Raw genomic sequence first — 19,044 nt, 5'->3', positions numbered from 1 at the left:
ATAATGCATTTTTAAACAATTTAAGCAATGACATGTTAAACAAAGATTATCTGCTGCCCTAGCAAGTGCCTGTTATGCAACAAGCTCTTTATGTTGGCACAATTGCCCAGTAAAAAGTTTCCACTTTTGGTAAAGGAAAATTGCTCGGGGCCTGTTGTCTCAAGGAAACACAAAATATACTAGTATACTAGTTTCATATGTGTATGGTCAGCTTGCAGCTAGCAGTAGTTTACTTTATCATAAAGACGTAAACAGGTTAAACTAGGTCTGTCCAACAGGGCACTATTTAACACATAAGGTTGCATTTTGTGTAAACCCAAAATATAAAAATATAAAATGCTATGTACCAGATAATTTCTTGACAAGCAGCCCAGACTTCTCAGACACTCTAGAGACTCACTACATCTGACCAACAATGTCATTTGTAAAAACTCTATCGGTGGAACTGAAAAAGTGGATAAGACTTTGCTGTTACTGCATTCAGCTCTTTCCTTGTTTCTAATCTTTATGCAGTGTGAATGATTTCATTCTCCTATACAACCATATAAAAGTCAAAAAGAGTGTAAGAAAAAGTGGAGAAAAAGACGCACACATACTCTACAAGGCCGACCTTTAAAATCCCAGCGTCATGTGAATCCAAGGCACTCTCCTTCTCCTCCTGGCAGGTGCTAATTCTGAAGTGTTTGATGTCTTAGGACACACTGCAATCTTTAGTCTTTCATCATTAATAAATGAAACAAGGGGAAAGAGTAGGAGTCAGCCTCCAGTGTAATTTCCAATCCATAGCTTTGATGTGCTAAAGCCCCATTATTGTTACCTGCTGACAATGAAGCTTGGTGTGTGTGACTGGAGGGGCACTGAGCCCCCAGAAAGCTCTCACATGATTCATGCTGTTGTTTTTTATGAATTGCAGCAGTCCTGTTATCAAGTATAGGATTAATGAAGGCAAAGCTTTGAAACGTGTTGACGCATGAAATGATTTAATTAATGTGATTGTTAGTCGGATTAAAATCACTGTACAATGCAGTTGGGTAATTTTTTCTCCTTTGTGTTTTTTTTTTTTTTTGTCAGGGAAGAAAAGGAGACCCTGGCATGTCCCCTGGCCCAGCACCTAAAGGAGAGAAGGTATTATATAACTTTTTTTAACATGCTACATTAATTTGTAAGAACGTCCTGGCTACTAGCAAATTTATGGTTGCTTTTTATGCTACCAGTCACTCTTACATTAGTGGCTTATTACATTTTCTCATTATGTTCCAGGGAGACTCAGGGATTATTGGTCCACTTGGACTGTCTGGCCAAGCAGGTCGAAAGGTAGGACTTCAAAACTTCTCTTTCACTAGATTTCTTCCAAAGAACCGAAATATTTGTAAATGCTTTCATGAGAGCTCCCCATGAGTGAGCATACTGCAAACCTTTAAACTTGTTTGGGAAATCCCTGGAAAGAACTTTTGCATGAGTCATTGTCACCATTTCGAAGTCCTTTGGTTTCGTGTTGTGTCAGTTGGATGGTAATGCATCTGTGTGTATGGAACCCACTAATCTTTCCCTCCTTGTCTCCTGCTTCCTAATCCTCTCCATCTCTCTTTCTCTTTTCTTGCTGCGCTCAACATTTCTTCCATCTGTGTTTGCTGGATCCAGCACACAGGGGTCTTAATTTTGGCAGAAAGGACGTCATTAGGGATGAAGGGAGGTTTTAGAGAAGATATGCATTGTGCACTGAATGCACCCATACACTAACTTGTGAGGAACATTAGTTACAAGTCACCTACAAGTTTTGTATGGTCACAGTACTTTGGTTAAAGTAACCAAGAAGCTCTTAGTTACCTACGGTATGTGTAATGATGTGTAGAGACACACCAAGCCAACATCAAAGCACTATCTGTGATAAAAGCCTGTTGTCGTGTTTTCTCACATCGCCCTCATCTGGATCACCAAGTGGCATTTGATCACACATTCTGTGCCTACAGTACATGAGAGGAAATAATTCTTCATACCAGCAGGTAGTGGTAGTGTGTCCTTCATCCAAAACGGGATCGCTGAAGATAGGACTGTAAATTCACAATATAATGTCGTACAGAGCTGTCACCACTTTAAATTTAAATAATAATAACAATGTATCTATTTATAATGATAATGATTTAGTTCAGCTTCAGATTTAGTAATTTCTCCTTGTGCTAAAAGCATGTACCTACCACCTTGTCACTCTGGTGGGGGATGGTACCTGGAGCGGTAAGTCAGATTGTTTGGTCACAGCTTTTAAACAGTTGAAAAGATAAAGACAAAACTAATGATAAAACTAATGGCTACATGGTTGAATTTAACAAAGTCATGAATACATACAGTTAATACGAAAACTATAATTAAAAGCAATAAATCAATTATTTAAACAAAGGGCTTGGCTGTCTAGTTTCTGACGGTACAATTCTAGCAGGGCAGATGTTGGGACAAATCCAGTTGACCAAATCAACCTAAACATTGATAAATGTATTGTGGCACTATATAATACAGTTACATAACATCCAATTCGAAAATTTATTAAAATGAAAATACTTGGAATATGATAGGTGGTACCACTGAAGGCTACTCAAGTTTATCTGGCAGGGCTGTCGAGGTACAAATGACAAACAGTGTTGGAAACCAAGACAGTACATGATCAGCTCCATTTATTTGGCGCGAGTTAGCCCCAGGTCTGAACTAAAATCATCTGTTTCACCTTTTCCTAAACAATCATATGTAAATATTCGTGAGTCGTCGAAGAAGAAGAAAACTGCCTTCAGTCAAATTACAGTATGCATCAGATAGAACTGAGCCATGCACACATTTCAAACAAAGTAGAAGCACTGGTCGAGTAATTCAAGCAGTTAGACTGTATGTATTTCAACAGAGGTATAAAGTGTCTGCACATATACCCAGTCATTGCATAGCTACATTGCTGTGAAACAGAGTGTCAGAGGCTGCCTCAAGCCTAACATATGGCTTTTGTTAGGAGTCTCTATATCCTTTTGTATGTTTCTGTCTTTCTCTTTCACTCAGTCGGAATGGAAAATTTAAAGCTGGTGGAAAACATCCACAGATTTTATTTTTCCAACAAAATGGGTCTTGCCACTGATTTGACAGCCTATCAGACCTACAAGTCAATGACATGCGTCTCAGAACTGCATGTTTGAGAGCACACAACAGCTGATTGACCTCTGATGAGTTTAAAAGATTGGCCAAACATTCTAATTTTGCACATTGGTAAATGTGCAGGGACAGACACCAAGAGTATGTACATATGCTTGGTCTTTTTACCTGTCTGCATCTCTTAGTCGGTTGTCCTAATAAAGCCCCAGGGTGTGATATAGCTACCCATTAGAAGTCTGTTAAAATGACATCACATTCATGTCTGGGAGGTTGTTACCATAGAAACCTCATCAACACACACTCTCATGATGAGAGAGCATACTTCAGGCATGGTCAATGAACCACAGACATGATGACTGTAGGGGAAACTTGTTACCGACTCCACTAGGAGTCAGCTTAATTTCCTTACACTGAACACAAAAAGGCTTCATCCTGCATGAAACAAAGTACAGTTACTTCTTCTATTTTTCGGCTGGCTTCGCAAAAGCTGTTGCTTTTAATGAAACATGATCCAACACGCCTTTACGTTGCATTCCTATGATGAAGAAGTGAGTCAATGTCCAATCTGCGGTCTAGTAGTGAAGACTGTTCCATACAGTCCTTGTCCTGTTCTCCTTGACAGGTGGAACATCCTAGGCGTTTTCTGTCCTTATGCAGGTCTCTCCACTGAGACACTGAGGACTTGTGTAGCAACAGTACAAAGCTGCATAGCAGCGATGACTTTTATTGCAATTACACTGTAATGGCAGGCCACCCTGAAACACCCATGTGCTGTTTCTTCCTCTTTGTACCTCTCCAGCTGTTTGGTTTGCTCTGTCTTGCATGCTTGGCACACTGCTTTGAAGCTGTGGCTTGGGAAAAACAGGGAAAACAGCAGCTCACACACTCACCCAAATGCAGCACACACATACATGCAGGCTCTAAATCAAGTCTTAGTCTGACACTTCAACCGGGAATTCTGGAATTTGGCTGTCAGTTTTCCATGGAAAACTTTAATGGAGAAAGCAGTGGTGCTTTGAACATGTGATAGGAGAGTGTGATTTTACAGCAGCAGACAAGCCAAACATGTTCCACTCTGTACAACATTTGTTCTACCAAGCAGTCTCTGAATGGCTTTTCAGTATGGCAGGCAAGGTCAGGAAGAGGGGACACACACAGGGCCAAGCTTCCACTACAAGGCCACATTACAACCCACACGTCTCACCTTACTGCTTCCATCCTTTCTCTTCCCCACTGCCGGTTGATCTGTTTCTTTTTACTTTTGTCTATCTTTTCTACATCTGTCTTTGCCACTACCGCTTCTTTTTAGGCATATGACAAAAAAAAAAAAAAAAAAACATAACCTATTATCAACTAGTATCCTATCTTTCATCGATTTCAGGATTTCTAAATTCCCGTTCTTACAAATTTGTTATACTCTGATTTACTTCTTTAAAAAGAAATCTTTCTGAAACTGTCTGACACAAGTTTAAATATGCTTTAATTATAAATTTCTAATAAAAAAAATTATAATATAATTTAAAAAAAAAGTTTAACAATTGTTTTTTTTGTCATTAATTTTCAGTATCTTATATAAGATACTGTCGGTGACAGTGATTCTTGCTGTGCTGGAGCCCATCCCAGCTGTCATTGTCTCTAAGCCAACACAGAGAGGCATACACAGACCGACAACCATTCACAATCACATTCACACCTACAGGCAATTTAGAGTCACCAATTATTTTTTTAATTGCTCTCTCACTTGTGTAGACTCTGTGGTTAGTGTGCTACATTCTAGGAAAATATGACAGTCTTGAGACAAATTATGATCAGCCATTGTTTAAGCGCCTACATCTGCTTTTCACATATGTGTCATACATTCCTGAGGGGTCAGGGGTCAACAATGAGTGACACTAAGCATTGACTGCTATTGATTTTGATTTCCTCCTTAACCTCAGAGTGAAAATGTTGCTGTTTATATGTAATATAAATAATTCCCCATAGTTACTTTTGCCACCTACTGTAGTTTAGATTTCATACAGATAATCTTATACTGTAATTCCCCTGCAGAGGCTCCTCGGTGTATTAGTCATTCTTGTTTTCTTTCATTTATTCAAGACAGTGTATTTTTCTGCATTAATCTGTCTGAAGCTCCCCAAGACCTGTTCCAAACCAAACTAGCTCCTGACTCCTGTTCAAACTAACAAATCCTTATGCTCATCATCATTGTAATTATAGGAGAATTTAAATCAACCATCATTTTCTTTTTACATTTCAAAAAGGAGTAAAACGAATCACTGCTCTGTCTTCCAGTGAGCTTGTAGTTTAATAGTGATAGCCCATAAGCTCAAACATACTGCTGAGATTGCGGTATAAAAAGGGATGAGATGAGGGATGTTTTTCCGCTGCTAGATTTCAACCAAATTGTCCACTTAGGATCATACAGTTGTTTGTTTCGTCTTCCCCCACCAGAACATCCGCATGGAGGGTTTTTGTTTTACTGTACAGTACATGCAACACTTGCATGGAGCCAGATGATTGCTCTGAGCAATCATCTGGCTCCATGCTGTGGCATGATTTTGGAAAGAGAAATAGGTGGAAAGATGAAAGCAAAGATTAATGAGGTGAGTGGTATATTTCTAATGCCAGGGCACAGTCCAGTAGATGCAGAAAGCGGAAAACACATATTCATCATTTGTGGTGTGCAGTTGTTAACAGACGTGAATTAAGTGTATTCAGAGTGGCTGGTAAGACGTCAGAAGAATGACAGGTCACTAGCCTAGTGTGTCATTTGTTTTCTGCCCAAATATGCAATGTGTTCCCTGTGGCACTTCTCGGCTTAGTGAAATAGCATGGGGGGGGGGGGCTTCTTACAGATTGCTACTGGAGAGCTGTTGTAAATGCAAAGCATTCTGGTGGGTTTATCTGATTGAACACACATGCTTGTTAAGCTAGTGGCATTGTAAACACAGGAGAAGCGGTGGGAATGGCCACTCTCATTAGCAAGCTCATAATAAGTGAGATAAAGATCTGAGATGGCCTAGCTGAGGTTGGAAGGCTACCGTTAATACCCAGGAGCCACAGAATGTGTGTGTGTATGCGGGGCTTCTGGACCTCACAGCACAGCTTGGAAACATAAGCCTCTACACGTTTATACCATAAGTTGGCCATGTAATAAGTCGAATGTACACTTGTGTGTGAATATGGGGCCTGTTGGCTCAGTGGTAGAGCTTTGGGTTGGGATGCAGAAGGCCACGGTTTAAAATCCCACCGCACCAGGTGTGGCCCCAAGGGCCAGCATGGTGCCAGTCCCGGGCCTGGATAAAATGGGAGGTTTGCGGCAGGAAGGGCATCCGGTGTAAAAAATGCCAAATCAACGTGCGCAACACATTCCGCTGTGGCAACCCCTGGAGGGACAAGCCAAAAGCCGTTGATCTTTGATACCTGTGGGTTTGTGTGCACTTTTTTATTTGCATGTCCAAGAAAGACATTAAAGAGGACATCAAGCTTATAGAGAAGGTCCATGTAAGCATTCAGATTCAGACACGTGTTGATAAGTCGAGCACTAATTCATCAACACATTATAATAACAGCCCAACAGACGGCCATCTTCAACCTTTAATTTACAAATGGAAATTTTCAAAAGGTTGCCATTTGTCTGTAAGCATGTCCATCCCTGTTCTCTTTACAAAACTGCTTACCAATAGGGCTTTCACAAAAATATGGAAAATAGATTAATTTCTGCACATGTTGTTGTGGTGTTACAGCAGTGGGCTGTCAGCACCTGGTGTCATCTCTCTCTCTGTGATATTTGTATAATGTGTATTTTAATTCCAGCTCCCGGCGCCTCCTCCTTGTGGCCTTTTGATGATGTGCAACAGATGATTTCAAATGAAGCATATTGCTCTAAGAGAATTTATTCCAAGAGCATTCATTGAAATTACTGACTGTGGAGTTAAATGCTGCGGTTGCTGGTATGAAGGTGAAAGCCATTGTGAGGGATTGTGTAATATAATAACTGGGGATGCAGCATCCTCTTTGCCTGCCGCTGTCAGACGACAGAGCTAAAGGATGGTTTACAGGAACTCTGGCAGTCTTGGCTTGTTATTCTGGAGCTGTGGTTTAGGAAAACTGGACAACAGGAGTCTTTCATTTCTTTTCCTCACTGTTTTTATTTAGTTTTTTCCCTCTTTCATACGCTCTCTCTCTCTCTCTTGCTCTCTCACTCTAACAAACTGTGGCCCGCAATGGCATGTCTTCCCACCTTTGATTTAGTTTTTCACCACTCTTTGTAGATGGGTGGGGGTGGGGGGTATGTCAGTCTGTCTTCTGTGTTGTAGTCTGCTTTGCAGGCCGAGGCAGGGACCTGCTATCTGACTCAAACAGGAAGGCATTTATATCCTCAACATGTCATGGTCCTGGCACAGCTTCCCCAGCACAATTTCTCAGTGAACATGGCCAGTGGAAAGTCTGATCCATTGACAGGAGGGCAGATTGATTCTTTGCATATGGCACTGAACTTGTCTGTCTATGCTGTTAGTGTTAACATGCAGCTCCACTTGCCATTCCCACATTAAGGGAACCGTTCATTGGGTTTTTCCTTGTATTTCATTTGTTCTTTTACATTCTCATTGTTTTATTTTTCAATTCACTTCCCATGTCTCACGTTTGTGTCTCTAGGGACAGAAAGGTTACCCAGGTCCACCTGGACTCCCTGGAGAGCCTGTAAGTATATTCTTTTCATAGCCACCTTTGATACTCTATAAATATTCACGCATGCCTCTGCTTTTCTTTGGCCTACCATAAACGCCACACGTTAAAAAGTGCAGCATCCTAGTATCTTGTAGCTTATATATAAGTTATTCTGTAATATTTATTGTTTCTTGCGTTTAGATAATACATCAATGTACCATTTGCATTATTACTCATCCTATAATAATTTATTAATTTCATGAGTGCGACCCTTATAGTTGGGAGAATTAATAATGCATCTGACCTCTTTCATTCAGACCTTAGTCATCAATTTATCTCGCCGTCTGTGTCTGTGTGTTTGTGTGCGCACACCATGCTTGGCTGCAGGGCAGCCAGATTAAATTAGTGTGTTACAAAGCACTGGTGAGGACAGACATCTGGCCAAAGCGCTGTGCTGCAGTGATGCTCTCCAGGACATCAGTGATGCCAAAGAGCGAGAAAATAGACAAAAGAGAAACAGGAAGGAGCCAATAGTTACACACTCAAGGCTGTTTTAAAATGCAGCTTTGGATAGTGGACTTTCTTTCTCTGGACCTAGTCATTTTCTGTCTCGTCTATCTCCTACAGCACTGATGCTACTGAATGTTGTTCTCAAGTGTGTATTTAATTTAGTTTCTAATTTAGTTTCTTCCTCCTTTATTTGTCTATCTTCAATGAACTCTTTTATTTGTTGCTATAAGAAAAGAGGAGGAAACATAACTCTTACTATTTAGTCCAACCCAACAGGACTATTTTAAGTATGGAGCATCCTGCCTCAGGTCTATTTTCATCCAGGCTGGGTCATACTACTGTTGGCATTACAGAAAGGCCTTACTCATGGAAAGCAGAGTGGAATATTCTCCTCTTTGTCACAACTTTATGTAAGTCCCCATTCTCAGGGTGACATCACCAAGATGGGGAGTTCCCTCATTTTTCATCATCATCACGGTGAAGGATTCCTTCATCTCTCTCACTGTCACGTCCATCCACTATGTCCACACTCGAACGCCCCCCTCTTTCCCACAATGCTGAGCAACGGCCTTCGGTCTGAATCACCACAGCATTAATAACTGAGTAATAAGCACAACTGTTTGGCAGCGTAGTCTCTCCAACTATTGAGTGCAAAGACCAGCTGGAGTGTTGATGAGTCTGTGTTACTGTAATACACCATGGACTGTGTTCGGTGCTGCACTAGCTGCCGGCCAGTTAAAGCAAACCTCACTCAGCTGCTTTGTAACTGGCGGCATTATGCACTATATTTATCCAAGAGAGGGAATGACAAGCAGCATGCATGCACATTCAGTGTATCAAAGGAAGTTATACACGAAAGTTTTGGCTCTGCAAATGTTGGACACAACCTGCTGTGTGTGTGTGTGTGTGTGTGTGTGTGTGTGTGTGTGTGTGTGTGCGTGTGTGTGCGTGTGTGTGCGTGTGTGTGCGTGTGTGTGTGTGTGTGTGTGTGTGTGTGTGTGTGTGTGTGTTATGCTTACCCACAAACACTTAACTAAACTCCTAATTAGCTTCTACAGTCTGTACACAGAATACTTTAAAAATGTGTTTCAGAGAACACAAACTTCCAGTAGGAACAAGGTGTATAACAGATAAACCCAGCAGGAATGATGGTGCAACCTAAGTATATTTACTCGTTTATACATAATACAAAAAAATACATGTAACTTTTCCAAGTTAAGTTCCAATCTTATAAGCTGCAGGACTACAGCTGTGTCTATCGACTGGAGGGACTTTCACCTAAACATTGGCATTTATAACAGATGCAAACTTATATGATTGTGATGATATGATGCCCTCAACAAAAAAAGTCTACCATTACGCCAAGGAAACTAATTCATCATCATTCATCAACCTCATTATATATTAAATACATCAAATCACTGCAGTCCATCTCCTTTAACTGTCTCCCTCTCTGAGACTGTCTGCTAATGCACAGCATGCCCTGTCTGTGTGTTGTCACTGTTGTTTTGATCACCCACCGCACCTCAACCCTCTCCTCTCTCCTTTTCCCTCTCTCACCCTGCTCACCCAACCTCTCGCCCTCTCTCTTCTCTGCAGGGAAAACAAGGCCCAGTCGGAAGCCCAGGTGCCAAAGGTTATCCTGGCAGGCAGGTGCAGTAAATCCTCTGCTGTGACTGGTACAGTTGTAGTCAGGGCCATAGTAAGGGCAAAGGGCCAAGTGAAATTAGATGACTTGCTGACTTGGGTGAAAATATTTGGGTACTATATTGAGGAGAAGGAATATTTTAAACAATCAAGCAGTCAAATATACAACAGGGGCAGGTGTGACAGGGCAGTCATTCAACCCAAGGGTTGTAGATTTGATTCTTGCTTCTTTCCTGCCATATATCAAAGTGTCTTTAGACAAAACACTAACACTAAAATCAATCATCTAACGTTACACTCTTATTAATTACACTGATGCTGAATTAATGTGTTTATACCACAGATACATTATAAGACGATATTATGGTGTATTGCAAAGCAGTACCCGTTATTGTGTCCATCCCTATTTTTTGAACCAACTGGTATCTTTGCGTAATTTGTACTTTTGTGTGTTGTACAACTTGTGGCACTGTTATACCGTGATTGTTTTATAATATGTCTATAATAGCTGTAGTAGTCCTTGGCATGCCTCTTCTGATTGTCATCATGTTACATAATTGAACACATTCACATTTGGGCAAACCTTATTCTAGTAAAATTGTTGAGCTGCAAAAAATAGTTTTAATGTTTTAAAGTTATCATTTCTTTGTTTCTCAGGGTTTACCAGGGCCTATAGGACCAATAGGGCCTAAAGGCACCCGGGTAAGTTATCTCAACTTCCTCAGATGTGCAACTCAATGTGATTGTATCAGTCTAAATTACTAACACTGGTGCACTGACAGGACAGGACAACATGTAAGTCTGCCTGACAGCTTACTGACACACATTTTAATTTATAATATTTACAGAAGTGTTCCGTAAAACATAAGTTGTTTAATCAAAGAATTCTAGCTACTTGTGTATATATATATATATATATACCTACATACATACAAGGGTGTGTGCATGCATGCCTGCAAATAGGTGCATGTGTTCCACGTCTTCACACATCCGCACTCAGTTTGACTCACTGTTAATAGTATGCTAAATGTAGGAGCCTTGTAATGTAAACATTGTATTACTGTATACAGACACATACTGAAAGGCTGCCTGTTGATAAGATTCCTGATACACACATTCTTTAGGTACACAAACAAAGAAACAAACACTCAAACTGTGATTTTTATGTTGTGTTCCAATAAAGGTTCTTTATCAGTTTTCCCGTGGCTGCTGCAAAGCCCCCCCTCCCCCCACTGGCTGGAATTTCCTGTTTAAGCGCTCCATGAGGCCCTGCTGTCTTAAGGAGGCATTCTAGTCCTCCCTTTCTCTCTCTCACTGAGACACCTTTCCACATCTCAATTGCAGCATGGTCCATATTGTAAACGCATAAACCTGCTCAAGTCTCAAGCTTGAGTGCGACTAACAGTCCAGCTCTTCCTTCAGTATTCAATTTGTTTTGGTGTTTGTGCTTGTTTTCCTCGGTGTGTGTTCCCCCTTGTACCGACAGCCCAGTGTGATGTCCTGACTAACTTCAGAGATCCCTGGCGTGAGGGTATGTGCCCTTGGACTACATCGTGGAAGCCAGCACCATGCAGTCCATGGGCATATACACTTGCCTCATGGCTTGGTTCTTCATGGAAGCTGGACCATCGGCTCCTCAAACCCAGCCCCAAAGCCGATGGGGGTTATTGTTCTTCGTCCTGCTTTTACGGCATCCAAAAACTCATACCCCCTATTATTTCTCTCTTTTTCTCCTGTCTCCTCCTCTCCTGCAGGGTTTTATAGGAATCCCTGGACTTTTTGGTCTACCTGGGCCTGATGGCGAAAGAGTAAGTTTATCAAACATATATTTAGTCCCTGTTATAACTGCAGCAATCTACAGTGACCAATTAAACCCCCCCATTGGCCCTATGAAATGACAACAGTGCATGTCCTGCTATTTCATTCAGCTGCTGCTGTTGTTATAATACTAAAACAGTGCCCAGCTGTCTGAGATGCTGCTGTAAAAAGCTGTGTGGGAGTGTTGATGACTCACTTAATAAAAGCCCCCTCTTAGGACCTTTCAACCCCCTGAACTCATCAAGCCCTCCTCCTTCAGTACATCCTCTAAAACAGGGAGTGATTAGTCCACTTACAGTATGACATGCTCCAGAGGGATGCATCAGCACAGGTGAAGCCTTAAACAGAACTTCTGCTGCAAGCCGGCCAGCCAGCAAGATGACTCATACTTTAGCTGCACTGACAGATGCTATCTGTCTGTCTTCTCCCAGTAGAAACCAGTGTTTATTTAACATATATATGTACAAGATGGGGCTTTAAAACCCTCATAACAAGCTGGAAAAATCTTGGATAGGCTGCAGTCAGCTGTTCTTCACATCTGGTGAAACTAGACGCTTATGGCTATGGCTTTTTAATTGTCTGTTTTGGGGTTGAAACGATTATGCCCAATACTATTATGTTTTGGTTTGATATGGTTTTAATCTTCATGTCTGTCTGTCTTTGTCTTTCTTGTTTTTCTGTCTCCATTGAACCTTCCTTCCTCTCTCTGCTATGTTTTCTGTCCTATCATCACTCTCTCTCTCGCTCTCTCTCTCTCTCTCTCTCTCTCTCTCTCTCTCTCTCTCTCTCTCTCTCTCTCTCTCTCTCTCTCTCTTTCTCTCTCTGTCTCTGTCTCTTGTTTTTGTTTTCAGGGTATTCCCGGTGAACCAGGGAAGAGGGGCAAGATGGGTAGGCCGGTAAAGTTTTGTCTCAACATACTTTACAGATAATCTTTGCAAAATGTGATGAATTGTACCAGAGATGTTGACTACAACTGTACAAGCTGGTAAACATGATTTTTAGATTATAAGACTGAGTTTGCAAGGAGATTAGTCAGTATCACAGTATTGTGAAAGTCAGTATTTTCCATTATTCCCATTATACAATGTATGACTACATTCCCCATTAAAATAAGGCATTTGGCATTTAATAGTATTTCATTTTTGTCATTGAAATCTCTTACTAGATTATACTGAGAGTTTTTGGTGCAACACCTACACATATGAAAATTTATAAGGTCTGCATTTACGTCATTGTTTGAGTCAGCTCAATATTTCCATGGCTGTTGGAAGGGTTAACTGCAGCCTAAATACTGCAGAGTCCCTCAAGTCGAATGTCGGGGGTTTGGATGCAATAGGAAAATGCCTTTTGTTGGGGAAAAGAGCTCTTTGGTCTCCCTCAGCATGGAGCCAAGCCATTTGGAGGAAAGCATCAGTTCTGTTGTGTGTGTTAGATAATGTTCAAAGTCAGTTTGACAGAGTTGTTTTAGAAAAACCATGTAACCCTGGAAGTCACTGCTGAGATCATTCTGCAGCTGTTGCTTTTTGGCTTTTCAGTAAATAAGGCATTTATAGACCAAAACATCAGAACACATGCTGGACAGTGTCTGTTTACTTTAAGGCTTTGAAACCTGCAGCTCCTCCTGTAATTAGATGTATGTTCAGTAAGTAGCTTTGGATGCAAATGTACTATGTGTGAGGCTTTGCATTGTCGGGTTGCATTTGATTTTTGTGTTGTTGTGCAAAAGTATATGACCTGATTCAGTTTTTAAGAAATGTTTCTCTATTAAAAACTCGCTTATGAAGGTGCTGTGATCACAGTTTCGGCTTGTGCTGCTCTTAGCACACCCTGGAGGATTTTATGACCACATCAGTTCTGGTTTTAAAGTCTGAAAAGGAAATTATAACAATGTATCATCATGCAATAATATGGTTTATGCATATTCTTGGCGAATAGCAGCATCCTGAGAATAGAATCTTGTAGAGTCCAGTAATATTAATGATTTCAAAATCTGTAGAAGGTCAGTATAACTGTTGCAGCCCTTTATAGCTGACTTGTAAACCTAACTGGAAAACACACTTATCATCATATCATCATTGTCATCTGATTTCATGATCCTAAATGGAAAATAGAAAGCTGGGATAAGATGATCCCTAAGAGATCATTCCTCTCTTCCCTGACAGAGGAGGAAAAAAAAGCAGAAGAAGCACCTGAACCAGAGCCAGACATATTAATGGCTATAACCACAGTACTTGTACTCTGTCGAGGAAACACACTTATGCACAGGCATCCACCAAAGACTGATGGGGGAATAAATAAATTTGAAACAGTTAAGCATTTAAAAGGTTTCCAGAGTCCACTGCCAGCAGTTCTACATTTAAACTTCTTTGTGTAAAACTGTTTAGAGTTTGACTTAGTCTTTGTGAGGTTGCCTTTATCCGGTCATCAGTTCCAGATCCTTCACATGACCTTCACTCTTGTAGAAGCTGAAAATTAGAGTTATCTGACATCATGTACAACAGAGATACTACAAAGACTCATTTGACTCGCCTCTAAGGCTTTTTTAAGTGCTATACTTGGCAAGTTTTGTTTCCCACATTTGTCGTCAGTTTGTATGGCAATGGTGACATCTGTATGATACATCCTTTGGGACACTGTCAAGCTTCAGCAATTTCTGTTGCACTTGTGCTTCACCCAGAATGTCCCATGGATAACATTTGCCCTGATAACAACAATTAGTTATGGTCATTTTATTGACTTGATCCGATGTGACAGTAGATCAAAAGATAGATGAACATTTACTTAACATTAGAACAGAGGATTGATTATAGTTTGAATATGAGTGGGAAAATGTGTAAATGGCCTGTTGGTAGAGGGCTCTGGAAACTGTTTTCTTAAAAAAAAAAAAAAACACTTAGTAATACAAAAAGTTACATTCGGTCAGCAAATTCTATTCCTAGTGCAAGCTAGAAATGTAAGACTCGACTCTTACTAAAATAACTGACATTTTCTAGAGGTAGAGTAATTATGATTTTTGAAACAATGTCCGGAGGCCAGAATAGCAGAACCTAGCCATTTGGGTTCAGGATGGCCTCAGTATTTTGGTCCTCTTGCTTTCTGCAGATGTGTTTTTTCTTTCTTACCAACTGTTTGCATAGCTCAGATTAGCTTCCCACTTACTGCTAAATGGACAGAATAATTACTTGTTGAACTTCAAGTTTACTCAGTCTAAGTAGAACAGTTGGCTGCCTGCACCCCACAGCTGATAGATTTAATGCTTATAATTGTGCCATTACACTCTTATTTTGTACATGTTACAGATGGTAGCAGAGCTATTACAGTGCATTTACAGTAGCAGCAGTCTTGGCTGTGCAACAGCTAGTTGAATATATGAAAATGTGCTTATTTACCCTACATTTAAATTACTGGCACTGAAGAAGCATAACATGAACACACCCGCCTTTAGTAAAAAGCTTATTTGTTCGCATTTTACAATGAACTTCTTTTAATCCCTGATTAGAGAGTGGTTTTTATTATTCTGGCACTTAAGTGTTTCTTAAGGGGCGGCTCCAGTCATCCACAGAACACAGGGTCAGTGGTTCAATCCCTAGTCCCAGCTATATGTCAAAGTGTCTCTGGGCAAGATACTGAACTCCTAACAGCCCATTTCCATCACCAGCCGTGCAGTGCTGGTCCAAACTGTGCGTGTGGCACATGCATGTGTCCATTTATTTATATATCTGCATATTAATCAATGTGTTTGTCAATTAAAACATTTACGTAAGTAACAAAGATCAAGTGAACAGTCAGTGTGGGAAATGCAATGAACCTGTGTGCATGATCACAGCCAGAAACAGGTAGTTTGTCACAACCGCTCACAGTGATGAGACAAGAAGGCAAGAAAAGAGAAATACACACACAAAACCGATGTTGACATTGTTCTACTGCTGTTGTGTAATTTTCTTTTCAAATTTTCAAAATGTTGCAAAAATCTTTTAAAAGTGAAAAATACAAATATTTCAAACATGAAATACAAATGACGAAAGTGTCATAAAAACACATTGATTGTAACACAGGTCATTTTTTACCCACAAACGGAAAAGTGTAGGGTCAAGTCACTCATGCATCTAAGGGTTAAAAACCAACCATACCAAACAGTAGACAGATGCAAGAAATGCTTAAAAACAGCAATTCCAGATCCAAAATCTGACTAGATCGGTTTACAGCAAAAGGTAAAGTCAGTGTTGTGCTCACAACTTGTTTCTGCTGCCGCCAAGTGGTTAAATCAGCTACTGTTGGCTTAATAAATGAGACTGTTTATTCATACTTACACAAAGCAACATGTGACTTTAAATTAATTGGATGCCTGACTCTGGTTGTGGTTGTTTGTGTGCAGCCAAACATTAAACGTCCTTTCTCTGTCCTCAGGGGTTTCCAGGGGATGTGGGGGAGAGAGGACCACCTGGACCAGATGGAGAGCCAGTATGTCACAGCACACCCCCTCGCATTCACAGTCACACACTTAAATACATAAGTTATCCACATGTGTGCATACACAAACACACTGCCCTCTCACACACACACAGAATCTGAGAGAGGTGGTTTCACTCTCATATACATGTACATGCATTCCCCCTGTTTTAGGACTGTGACATTTTTGCAGTGCTGTTGGGTAATTCACCTGACTGTACAGTAGTGTAGTTTAGTGTACTTTTTTTTTCTTTGTACAAGCTTTACTTCTATATTTCATTTTATTCCACCCCTTCCCCTGTTGCAAATCATTTTACTTGGCACTCGTTTGAAATCCTGCCGTTCTAAGGGGAGCCCAATCAGCACGCTTGGCTTTCAAATGCTATCTTTTCCATCCACCACTGCAAGCAAGCCACCAGCACACAAATACACACAATCCATACTATTAGATGATATCCAACAATAGTAAATTATGTTTTCAGTAATTGCTCCGAATTCAGTGACGTTAGGTCAGCAAACACATGTCTGTCACATGTTTCTGTCCATATGGAAAACATCAGCTTATTTGAGCTGAGTATTTTCACTATTTAGGGATATTCACTGTTATTCTTACAAATGTAGCACTTTATCAGTCAGAGTGGAAAGATTTAAAATAAAAACAAACACATCGGCACACTGCTCTTAACGTGCTCAGTGAAGCATCTGGTAAAATGGGAATGCAGAGGTGTTTGTGAGAAACAAGAGCCACTCTCACTGTGTTTTACTCTAATTAAATAGAAACGTAGGGAAAAGAGGAAATTCTTCTTTTATCTTGAATAAACAGGTCTTCAGTCATGCTAGTGGCTCTACAACTAATATTCACAGTGCTTCTTTGAGCTAAATGTGAACACACTGATGTTTATGCAGCTTTACCATACTGACAATCTTAATTTGGCATTTCAGCCTTATGTTTGCTAATGGGCATATAACAAAGTATAGCTGAATATAATGGGAATGTTAGTTTAGTTTTGGAGGTATTTGGTCGTAAACCAATGATGGAGGTGCTAGATGAACAGTCAGGGTATAACCAAATACTTTATAAAGTGAGTGACATTGATGTACGAAACTATTATTAAAACATTGCTAAAGTAACTAGTAGGGTCACTTACTCACCAGGAAAACTAGAAGTTCTGATGGCGTTCAATCAGGGGATCGCCGGGATCATTTGAATACAACCTTAAGGGATTTAGAATGTCTGTACAAAATTGCATCTGTACATACTGAACTCTTTTTTTTTAGCTTTTTGAAGGAGAATCAACCTGCACATTTGAAAAAGCTACTGTGAGACGATTGGCTCGTATTCTCCTTCACCTTAACCTCATGCACACACATGCACACAGCCCCCCTCTCATAAGCTGCAATGAACACTGAACCACTCTTCTGAGCATGTTTGCTTTAAAAAAAGAAGCCAATAAGCTCAGAAACTTGCTCCTTCTCCCTCTCCCTTCATCTGATTGACTCTTTCTCCTCCTCTCTGACTAGGGGGACATGGGAGCCCCTGGTCCAAATGGAGTTCCTGGACTTATTGTGAGTAGTTTGCATGTTTAGTTTGTGCCCACCTCTGTTAAAACATCCTAGTTTCTCAGTCACTTATTCAATAAATAGACATCTGAGAGTAGAGTAGGTTTGAATGAAATAGAATATGCCTGCTTAACTGGAAAACAAACTTAGCTCTTATCACCCATTAAGCTACCCACCACTTTAGTGGGAAAGTTACCACTCTCTGTAGGTTCTTTACCACTGTAAACATGTAAATGGTTTTTGGAATCCGGAATGGAAGAGATATTTTCACCATGGCTGTAAAGCCTGAATTTTACAGTTTCATCCTTCTCACATCCTCTCAAGACAAACATGGCAGTGATCTGATTTTTCATCCACTCCAAGGTATCCTGTTTCCTCCTGAATCTCTCCTTTATTAACTATTTTTGTACAGGAACTCACCCACCAACCTTCTCATCACCTTGTCCTCCAAGCCTGCCCAACCCGACACCCACATAATTGTTTCTGATTATAATGTCTCCCTGGTTTCTCTTGTCATGTCCCGTCTTCGCCATCACTGCTGCCTCCTCCTGGTCTATTCTAGGCCACCAGTGGTGGTAGCAGGCCTGTAATTGGAGGACTGTCTGATTACAGCTCTGCTCTGAGCTCTGTGTCCGCTGCATCCGTCTGACCCAAGAGTATAATGTAGAGTTCACACAAGCAGCACTGAGCTACACTTCAAAGATATAAATATACAAAGACTCTTCTCTAGGAACTGCAGGCCTCAGTTTTGGCTAAAGGGTTTAGCATATAGGCAACTACTGAAGCAATCCAGAAAATATATAATATTCTTCTGAAAAATAATTCTGAAAATCGGACGGAGGTTGGAATGATTTTAGCACTGGCCAGGTATGAAACCAAGGGCTATGTGGTTATGTATGTATTTGTTCAGTTTGGATTGCTAAGCAGGAAATGCAACATGTGGTTGTTGTGGAAAGTTAGCAGATCTCACTTTAGTGGCTATTTACAGGTCTACAACTCTGGAGCCAAAGAACTGATACTGATATTTTTCCAGTTCAAAAGAATACACTTACTGTATCAATCTCCAAACAATATTAATAAAAACAATCTGCCTGGTTTACTACAATTACATCCTCTGTCACACATACAGATTTGCCATTATTCACAAAGATATATTTTATGCACGGAGCCAAGGCCACCCTGTAGGCATGTGCAAGCAGAAAATGCAGAGCTGCAGAAATGTAAAATAAGATAACTACTAGCAGCCTGTAATGTGTCTCTGTG

At 40.5% G+C, this 19,044-nt stretch overlaps 1 protein-coding gene across 1 annotated transcript in view; it reads left to right on the top strand.

Annotated features, from left to right (window-relative positions):
* Window positions 1-19,044, top strand: part of col27a1a (collagen, type XXVII, alpha 1a) — a 65,718-nt gene that overhangs the window by 22,405 nt on the left and 24,269 nt on the right. The window contains exons 6-14 of the mRNA XM_067485013.1: window positions 1,072-1,125; window positions 1,261-1,314; window positions 7,786-7,830; window positions 9,907-9,960; window positions 10,612-10,656; window positions 11,709-11,762; window positions 12,624-12,668; window positions 16,180-16,233; window positions 17,743-17,787. Of these exons, the coding sequence (XP_067341114.1) occupies window positions 1,072-1,125; window positions 1,261-1,314; window positions 7,786-7,830; window positions 9,907-9,960; window positions 10,612-10,656; window positions 11,709-11,762; window positions 12,624-12,668; window positions 16,180-16,233; window positions 17,743-17,787 (450 nt within the window). The remainder of the gene's footprint in view (window positions 1-1,071; window positions 1,126-1,260; window positions 1,315-7,785; window positions 7,831-9,906; window positions 9,961-10,611; window positions 10,657-11,708; window positions 11,763-12,623; window positions 12,669-16,179; window positions 16,234-17,742; window positions 17,788-19,044) is intronic.

This window comes from Channa argus, chromosome 18, assembly GCF_033026475.1.
Source record: "Channa argus isolate prfri chromosome 18, Channa argus male v1.0, whole genome shotgun sequence".
Taxonomy (NCBI): Eukaryota; Metazoa; Chordata; class Actinopteri; order Anabantiformes; family Channidae; genus Channa; species Channa argus.
The sequence above is the reverse complement of the archived record's forward strand: the minus strand, read 5'-3'. Positions and strand labels throughout refer to the sequence as shown.